At 40.6% G+C, this 10433-nt stretch overlaps 1 protein-coding gene across 1 annotated transcript; it reads right to left on the bottom strand.

Moving 5' to 3' along the window:
• Positions 1-7360: 7360 nt before the first annotated feature.
• Positions 7361-9336, bottom strand: NEUROD6 (neuronal differentiation 6). Its single transcript, XM_085227197.1, has one exon. The coding sequence runs from the start codon at positions 9229-9231 to the stop codon at positions 8218-8220; it is 1014 nt and encodes a 337-aa protein (XP_085083323.1). The 5' UTR covers positions 9232-9336; the 3' UTR covers positions 7361-8217.
• Between the last annotated feature and the right edge of the window lie 1097 nt (positions 9337-10433).

The following is a 10433-nucleotide window of genomic DNA, read 5'->3' as shown; positions in this document are numbered from 1 at the left end:
ATTTGTAGCCTTGCTGTTATTTGAAAAGAGCACAGTTTACTACTTCTGCTCTCAGTCAGGAAATTGAGCAATTAGACTTGAATGTGGATGCATGTATCCACTGTAATCACTCTTCAGCAGATTTTGTTAGGCAATGAAGAACATGGTGCTGCTAGAGTTTGGTGTGATCTTGCTGATTGAGGAAGGTAAGAAAGATATGACAAGATTGGGACTTGATGAGGTTCTCCAACAAGGAAATTCAAAATGCAATGTATGTGCAACATACTGCCTTCCTCTAGTTTGCCTTCAAACTAATCACAGTATACACACAACTCTCTATGTAAAAACTCAGCAAGACATCATTACCAGTAGAGATGTCACTATCAAAATTTAGGCTATCTTGCTGTTTTTAGCCTCAGTAGTCAATGCTGATATTTTATCACCCAGTTGCAGTGGTTTGGTGCAGGTAAGGTTTTTGAACCTCTTCTGAAAGATGGTCAGTGATTTTTCAAAACTCTTTTTTTCATGGTCAGGAGGCTGATTTAGTAAAGCCAGACTGAATTTGGACCTCGCTTTTTCAAACACTGATTATATCCATGAATGTATGTAGGCGTTTCTCTGCCATAGGTAGGATATGGGAATGCCAAACCTTCCTAGTGGTTTTGGACATGGGTGGCTTGAAACCATGTAGAACAGCCTTTTTTCATCACTAAGCACTAGCTGACTTCAGTTGCCCACAGACCATTCTGCAAATGAATCTCTGTAGTGACCAGGGATCCTAAAATTAAAGCCATATGGAAACTTACTGTGCATATTAAATTGCATGCAGCAGTGTTAACAGCATTTTGATTTGTTGCTGCAAGTAATAAATGAATTATATTAATTTTGTAGCTGAAAGCTAATTTCTCCAGAATTACTTTTTAATAACCAGCATCATGTTCACTAGTAAGATTTAAATACATTTAGGAACAAATTCGAGGATTTTTTTTAATTTGTAAAAATATTAACGCTAGATTATCATTTGAAGACCGAGTTTATTTAGTAATTCTCTAGGTACTTCAAGGTAAAATATCACATGGCAATTGATCAATCTGCAGACAAGATTACCTATACATAATGTGGGTGTTGGTTAAATTACAGGAAAAATGGGTAAACTAAGAAAATAATGTTTGTTGTGCTCTATGTTGTCACTTTCACAGGTATCGGGCTATAGAAGAAAAGGGACAAGTACAAAATGGATCTTAGATTAATTCCCCTTACATGCGTTCTTTGCTTGCCAGTATCTGGTTCTTTTTGGAGAAGAAATTGATTCCCAGGCATCTCGGGGTGTTTGTAAGAATTTAAAGGATGATGGTGTGTGTTTGACATCTAGGATTGCCAGAAATATCTGTGGTTCTGTACAAGATATCTTCTCTAATGCCTTGGCCCACTAATAACATCCTAAATATACCAATTATGGTGTGGCTAGAGCCTTTTTTTTTTTCCCAGAACAGGCTGAACTGAAGAAAGAACAAATCCTGTTACAGTAATAGGAAAGAGGATATAGGGAGTATGACCACACTGTAAGTAAGGTGTTGTGCTCAGGCAACTTGTCAGTCTGTCATAGAGGCCACTAGGCACAGCCTAATTGAAGCACTGAAGAGCTTTTCCATAAGGCTGTGCCTGTGGTAGAAACCATTACTCATGGTGGAGTCACCATCTTCCAGAATGCACTGACATCTGCATGAGTACCTGAGGGTATGGGGAACCCGTGATTGAGTAAGATGTGGATGTATTGTGCAGCGACACATCTCCTCTAGGGCATCTTTTGCAGGCTCAGCTGTTGCAAAGTGCCTGTTAATCCAGCATGAAGGCTAAAGAAACTGTTGTAGGGTAGATGACCTGCTGTGTAAAGCAACTACATTGTTCAAAATAGAGATAGAGCTGTGGCTAGAACACACTTGCCATCCAGGCAGAGCACAAAGGCATCCCAGCTCATATTTGACATACCTGTCTCTTAGAAAGTAGTTCTGAGAATTTGCTGTGACCACAGAGTTGCTTTACTCTCTTCCAGAAAGCCAAGTACCTATACTTCCAGTCAGGTGCCATGGTGCATCCTGCCTTAAATTACTCTGTTCACTGGGAAATATCCAGGCATCCTCCTGTTAGCATTTATTTGCATTCTTTGTCACTTTTTATGCTGTGGCTGTGCTTCTTTAGCTGCAATATTTGTCATTCTTATTTCTGGGTTCAGTTGTTTTAAGCCTCTCAAAAAGAAAATGTGAAATGAGATGTGAGGGGCAGGGTTATTATTTTAGCTGAGTTTCAGCATGTTGTTGTTTAAAGAGAAAAACTTAGTGTCTAGGAAGAGGAAGGATATATGAAATTCAAGAGCAGAGGGAATATGAAGTTTGTACCATTTGGAGTTTGGATCTATGGATTGAAAGTCTGCGCGGTAGAACACCTGGGGAGTGGTGGCTAGGTTTATTGACTTGCTATTCATTCATGTCATGCTCTTTTGGCACCCAAATTAGTCCAGTTACATGCATTCAGTTAAGCGTTTTCTTCGCTTTCTGATGAGACTGCTTTCTGGTGTGTGCAGGTACGTCTCTGTGTGTACTGATGGCTGTGAACTGATCTAAAATGCCTACTATATCTACTGTGGGGAATACATTTACTTTTCTGGAGTGATGTCCATTATCAAGACAAAGATACCAAGCACAAGAATAGCTGCCTTCTTAATCCAGAGAATAAGTGCTTTGCTTGTGACTGGCATGAGATATCCCTCAGAATTTAGGGATGGAATGTCAAATAATAAATTCAGAGGCTGTCCTCAGAGTCCAAACAATGTTTTTCTTTCCTACATGGACTTCTAGTTCAAAGGGCAAATAGGCACTTGCATTCATGCAGGCTTCCCCCTGCATTCTGAAGAAGATTCTGCCACAGCTTCTTTGTCTGCCCAACAGAAATGTCATTTCAGTTGCATCTAAGTATTATGCAGCTGGTTTTGTGGCTGTAAATAAATAACACAGTGGATAAAGACACGTTTATCTTCCATGTGGTTTGGAGTTTGGTATCTGCTAAACTCCTTTGGAATAAGAGCAGACTGAACACTCTTGTTACTTCTTTCACAAGTATAGAATTCATACTAAAATCTCTGATTTAGTTTGGATCTCCCATCTGTATGCCTCCAATTCAGTTGGTCATCATCTTCATTTTGCAAACAGAATATCCAAGAATCCTAGAATTTATAACCTATGTGCAGGTATTCATTTAGACCAAGAAATTTCATCAGATTGAAAAAACTCAATTTAGATATTAATCAACTCCAATCCAGAAAATAATAAATTAGCCTGATTATTAACATCCTACAGAAATGAGGTAAAAGACCCAGAATATCAGAACTAGGACAACGTTCACTAGTGGAGGTAGGAGGTCTATGCTGAATATGAGATCATAAAGGCTGCTTTTCTGTTCTGGATATACAGATAATATATTATTATCCTTCTTGATTAGTTCAATATTTCAGCTAAAGCTAGAATATGCCTTGTTTCCATATGGTGCATATATACGTGGTGTCCTAGAATTAAATAGCGCAAATAGCGCAGCTACAGAGATAAATGTGAAATCCTGAGGAGCCAGTGACAAAGGAAAGCAGCCAAGAGAAAACAACATTTTGGGGAGAAGGGGGAGAAAACCTCTTTACAGCTCAGAATCTTTGTAACTGATGCCAATGCAAAGCAAGTTGCAGGTCATTTTTTAATCCACCTTGCATGCATTAAAAAAAAAAAATGATCCATATCTCTTCTCTCTATGAATCTGGCTTTCCTTTCCCTTTCGCTCGCTCATTCTTGCACATCCTCTGGGGCAAGAGGGAAGGCTCAGCAGGAAAATAGGCCATCCTCTTGGCATAGCGTGAAAGAATTGAGTGGGGCAGCTTGCTCAGGTCACATGGCGCAGGGGAGAGGGCTTGGGAGCACGATTCTGCGTGGCAGCCCGGCGTATGGCAGTTAGATTTGTATCAGCGAGGCACGACAGGTCTGCCCTTGAGATTCTCTTGTGGCGTGGTGCCAGCTGTTCGCCGCACTGATCTGTTTCTCTCCAGAGCAAAATCACAACCTGCTGCCGCGGTTCAGCTCTGGGTCAGACCCACGGCCAGGTTTATAGGGGATTTGTTGTTGTTTCTTTGTTGGTTTGGGGTTGGTTTGCTTTTTGGTTTTTATTTATTTTTATATATATATATATATATATATATATATTTTTTTTTTTGGAAGTTTGAAATTGTATAAGGAGAATTGCCTTCCTGACAATACAGCCTAAAGCATTACTGACACTGCTACACATACCTAAAAAAGCTGTAGGATTTTGGTACCTTGAATAAACCTGCTTGACCTTGACTATGAATCAGAAATTATAACTATAGAATTGAGTTAGGCTCAATTTGCAATCTGAGAAACAAAACCACACAGCTCCTCTTAATTTAGGCAAGTGTTATTTGCTTCTGCAAGGAAAGATTCTGCCATGTGGTTCACCGGGATTTCATTCATCTTTATTGATGGCATTTCACTTAATTTGCTGCCATTTGAGAGCCCTACAGGCAAAGGGGAGAAGAAAAGAGGGAAGTAGGGGTAAAAATAGGAGAGGGAGTTGCTAGAAAAACCTGCCACCACTTTTGTATCCGTGCATTTTAAAAATCTCTGTGCAAATAGCTATGAAGTGAAAGAACACAGATGATCCCAGAGGGAGCACAGCCAGGATGTGTCCTAAGATGAGTGTATTCCTACTGTAAGGCAGAGATTTAAAATCTCGTCTAAGGTCTGGCAAAATGATGTCCTTCCCTCTCTGCTTGGCACTGTGCTGGGTCTTGTAGGGATACAGAGCTGGAGCCACTGGTTAAATTTAACTCCTGTAATATTTGAAGAATTAGTCCAGAGGTACAGCCTGGCATTACCCAGCCTGGGATTGCTGATTAGCCCAGTGCTGCAGAGGAAAGGGTGCAAACTCCAAGGTATCCATCCCAAGGGCAATTCAGGCACATCCCTGTCTTCGGCAGAGATGACTGAAGTCCTGGAGCAGTATTTTTCCTGGTGTCTTTATTAGTGAAAAAAGTGTATGTGTGTGTATATAAGAATATATATATATTTTTTTCACTCTGCTCAGACTTAGGATGTCTTTTTCTTTTATGGATGTTTAATCTGAACCAGTACAGCCATTAGTAAATAATATATTTCTGATACCATAACAACATATAATGCTTTTTAAAAATCTAACTTGTGTCACTCAGGGAAAAAAATATATGGCAAAGAAATGTGTAACAAAATCATGAAAGAAATGGCTTTTTTTTCTGTCAGATTTGGGCTTCCCACCTTAACATTTGTCAGAAGATTTCATTCCACACTAAAGGAGAAGGATGAATAGAAACTTCTGACCGAATTTTCCTGGAGCAGTCACTGTCTTACATATCCATGTCTTCAAAGAGGGGAAGGTAGTTAAGAGGAGAACGAGGCAGGCAGAAATGAACAGCTTTGTTTTACTGTATGAATGGGTCTGGGAGGAGGCAAACCCTATAATGCGCAGACAGGGTAAAGAAACCCACTGGCTTTTATTCCTGTAGGTTTAAAGCACTCTGGCATTCTCCATGCTTGAATTTGGTCTCTAAAACAAAGCAATTTCAATGGCTTTTATAAATTCTTTTATAAATTTCTTCAGAGCCCTCATATTCTGCAATGGGCCAGCTAAGGCACACAGAAATATCTGTTGTGTTTGTGACAGGGAAGGTATATGAGAGAACCTGCCTTCCAGGGAATTCCCTATCTTGGTATCTCTAAATAATCCATATCCTCCCAGACAGTCTTTTTTCCCAGTCTTTTTTCTTTTTTTTTAAATGCAAACTCAATATTTTTCTATGACTTGCTCCATTATTTATTCTGGACTGGCTTTTCAATTTGCAATGCCCTGAGCAAGTGTGGTGCCTGCCTTAAGCTACCAGAGGGGGAATCTGGCTGTGAATTGCCTCCCCATCTGTCATGGACTGAGCAAGAAAGATCCAGACTGGCAGGGAGGGGTATTTTTCCTCCCCCTTCCTCTTGGTTCTGCTGCCAGCAGGGAAAACTGGAAGTGGCCCATGAGTTATGAAGTTAATATAGGGCCACAGAGCTGGAGACCCCCAGATTGCACAGCTCAAAGTGCTCGCACCACCCCTTGGTTGCCTGCTAAATGTATCCTGACATGCATCTCCTTCCTTCAGTGCAGAACTTTACAGCTACCTCCTCGCTTTGCCTGCTGCTCATGTGGATGCACTCTGCTCCAGTCCAGCACCACAGCCTTAAGGTGCCAAAGTTATGCCTGCTGTGGTAGGGCTTGAGATGCAGCCTGCTGTTTGGCAGGAGGATATATCCCCTCCTCCCCCTTGTTTTACCCTGCTCTCTTTCCCCAAGCCTCTCTTCTATTCTGTGCAAAGAGCCCAGGGATATTTTTGACCCAACACTCATACCCAACACCAGATAAAGAACTGCTGCTTAGTTCTTGCCCAGCCCTGACACTGCTAAATGTTGGGATAATCCTGAGCCAATATTATGAACCACGGCTCGAAACTATGCTTCCAGAAGTTCTGTTTGGGACTTGACACTTATATCTAGAGAAGATGATGGCTGAGAAAAACTACGTGTCCAGTGTTTCTCCTGCATGAGAACATTTAGACCACAGTCCAAGTGCTGGAACTTTGGGTCTGGTCTCTTGAGAAAGGAGAGACTCCAGATGGCTGTTCTCCTGAAGGAGAAGCAATGTGTGATAGGACATGTGAAATTGGACAAGTTATAACATCCCCTCTTTGTCAAGCTGTCACTCGAATGAGGGTCTGAGGCTCGTGTGATGCAAACATGTTGAGACCCCAGCTGTGATGCAGCCCAGGGTCTCTAACTTGAAAGTGGAACCTACACTTTCCAAGTATTTTTTAAAGAGGGATTCCCTGCTCTGTCACAGTGTAGCATTTGGTACTTCTTGCTCTTTATTAGCAAAGGCTGAGTTTGGCTGTGTTCAGGGCAGCCTGTGACCTGAGTGTGCACTCAGAGCCTTGCCTGTATGAACTGTAGAATCTACGTTTTGTTGAGCTGTAAAGTTACCTTCTTCCTGTAATCTGTGTTTCATTTAACACATAGCATACAGCTGTGCTATTTTGGGTCTGGTTTGCTGTGTGGCTGATGTAAAGTAGAGTGAAGTTTGCCTTGATAAATCACAATTTCCATCTCCAGGCTCAAGCGCTATAGGGCAGCAGGGCAGAAAAGAAAGCTGTGTAGACAAGACCAAAGGCAACTGTATATTGTGAAATAATAAGTATCAGGCAAAATACAGCATCACAGCTAATAGATGTATTTTAAAAGTGGAAACATCTATGTTTAATTGCATTTAAAATACGTAGTGAGAAACCACAGTTATACATTGTTATAACAAACCTTTACATCTGAAGTCAGAATAATACAAAAAAGTGCTGATTATATATGGTCAAAATAACTGAGGCAAAATTTCAACAACATCTTCTAAAATATTAGCATGTGGCCTCTGCCAACAACACTCTAAAGGCCAGGTTGAATAATTTCAGTGACAGTCATTGCTTTTTTTTTTTGTTATCTTACCCAAAAACAACCACCAGAAAATCTGTTTTGTTTTTTTTTTGTATGTGTTTTTTGCATAGCTTTCAATATTGCTGCTCTCTCACCTCTGCATATTGCAAGCCCATCTCAGTTCTGAGAATTTCTTTAAAGTTCTGAATATTTTTAAACCCTTCAAATACATAATATATAATTTCTACCAATTATAAATACATCATTTTTATTCATCTGATTTCAATAACATGCATTTGTATAATTACTGTACAATCAAAATAGACATTGACTTTACACAGTGTGTATGCTTTTATTTCGGCAGTGCTGTTCAGACACTCTGCTCAACAAATCAAGCAAGTAGGGGAATAAGAAAAAAAGGAAGGAGGAAATAACCTTTGGGAAGAAACATAATTTCACAGTGTTTACAGACCAGAAAAAAACAAACAAACAAACAAAAAAAAAAACAAAAAAAAAGGAAAAATGCTTATTGGAAAAGGGATTTATTAATACATAGAAAATCCCCACAATAGTTGAAACACACTTTAGAAACTAGTAAACACGTTAAATAGAGTTGTGCCAATTACGCAGTGCCCAAGCATCTGCTCGCTCTTAATTAGATGGGGAGGTGAATGACCACTGTTTATTTTCATTTTCCTCATTAATTATGAAAAACTGCATTTAATTCATCTTGCATGGTGAGAGACTGGCTGCGCAGATGTAAGTCGTAAGGGAAGTGGCTCTCTGTAGGCAACCTGAACATCGAGCTCTGCCCAAGGGGACCCCTGGGTGGCACTGCACAGTAATGCATGCCGTAATTGTAATTTTTGCCATAGTCCAAGCTTTCTTCTTGCTTCAGGGAAAATATCCCATTATAGTTAATTGGGGGAGGACTTAAGGGACCTTCAAACTGTGGGCTGGCACACTCGGGGGAAGTACTCTCGTAGAAGGACTCATACGCACTGCAGTAGTTGTAGGGTTTCATGGACTTGGAGTTGTCGAGAGTCCCGTGCCCCGGGGGGGTGCCAAGCTCAGGGCTGTGGTAGGGGGGGTAGAAGGTAGAGTAAGGCGAGCGGGCGTGGTGGGCACCTTCACCTGCCTGGCCCATCAGGAAGCTTCGGGCATTCAGCTGCAGGCATCCCGCCACCAAGTTTGTCGTTGGCTGGGACAGACCCTTGCACAAGTTCTGGACAAAGGTGAGCAGGTCAGGCCTCTTGCCAATTCGCAGAATTTCGGAAAGAGCCCAAATGTAGTTCTTGGCTAGTCTCAACGTTTCGATTTTTGACAGTTTTTGTGTTTTAGAATAGCAAGGGACCACTTTCCTTAAATTGTCCAGAGCGTCGTTAAGGCCGTGCATCCGGTTCCTCTCACGCGCGTTGGCTTCTTGTCGCCTGAATTTGATCCTTTCCATCCTGATCTTGCTCGTCTTTTTTTTCCGAAGGCCTCTTCTCCTGGGCAAGCCGTTCTCATCCTCCTCCTCCCTCTCCTCCTCTTCCTCCTCTTTCTCTGTATCTTCTCCAGGAGACCTTTTAATATTCTTCCCTCGGAGTATGATCTGCTTCGAAAAGCTTTCCGGGTTCTTTATTTGCTTTTGGTCATCGCTTTCTCTGGAAAACTTTCTGCACATCTGGGATTCTGGCATTACAACAGACTCATCAAACGGTAGTGTTAGCATGGTTCTATAATCTTAAGTTACCTGAAAGAGGGCCAGCACAATATTTAAATATTTCTATTTACAAAGTTTGCCGAATTACACACCCATTCTCATGCACCTTGCATTTGTCTGTGTGTGCTCTGTACATACAGGAGTGCATGTGTATAAATGAACAATCTATATTTTTTTCTCATAACGCATCGATCGCAAATGCTTGCTTATTAAAAATCAAAATCAAATGCTGTCCAGAATTTTAAAATCACTTGAAATGCTCAGGATCTCACAACTAAAAAGCCACATCTCCTACAGTTAATATAGAGTAAATCAATATTTAAAACATATTATTAGCTCCCTGCTCATTTATCTTATTTTTAAACAAGCCCTTTGAAACCTCACCACCATGGAACTCAAAGAAATGTAAAACATGATAAAGCAATACATAAATTTCATTAATACAAATTCCTCTGGGTGAAAAAAAAAAAATAAGAGCGAGTGCAATCCTAAAACTGAGAAGTACCATATCTCTATTATACTAAACATTTCAAAATCACTTTTTGACTTAGATTTCTGAGTTTTTGTCCCTCCACATTTCTCTCTTTCTGAATCAAGATATTAAACTCTCGCAAGTTAGACCGGGTGAAAAAAATATTAATGGAACTCCCCCCAAATTTCTCAGCTAGTAACATTAAAAAAAATGAAGTATTTTTTATTTCTAATAATTTCTATGAAAATTGCACATTACATATTTCACATCAAGACAAAAATCAGGAAGGCTCAAAGGCTCAAACCCTGAACGTATTCAGGTTAGAGTTAGGAAATAAAATCTCCCTATTTTTTTTTTTCTTTTTCCCAGCGAAAATTCTAAATCTAATTTTGCATTTACCTTGATTGAACTTATCTGCTTATTTGCTTTTGTTTTTCTTTTTCAGTCTTTTCTTTTTTTTCCCCCCCTGCCCCACCAATTAGAGGGGGAAATATTTCCCTGCACGCTGTAGCAGTGTTTCTGTTCAGTGAGGCTCAGGCGTCTCCCCAGCCCCTGGCTGACAGCAGCGGGCTCTGGGCTCTGGCTGCAGTCGTGCACGTGTGCTCGCAACCCAAGCTGAAACAGGGAAATAATTCTCCCCCCCTTCTGATTATTTCTGCTTTTGTTTTCAGTTTGGGAGCCGCAAATGCTTGGACCCACTGTCCTCCAAGAGACAAACAAAACAAATGCACGGACTTTT

The sequence above is a fragment of the Meleagris gallopavo genome, chromosome 6, assembly GCF_905368555.1.
Source record: "Meleagris gallopavo chromosome 6, MGAL_WU_HG_1.1, whole genome shotgun sequence".
NCBI lineage: Eukaryota > Metazoa > Chordata > Aves > Galliformes > Phasianidae > Meleagris > Meleagris gallopavo.
Note: the sequence above shows the minus strand (reverse complement) of the source record. Positions and strands in the feature narration are given on the sequence as shown.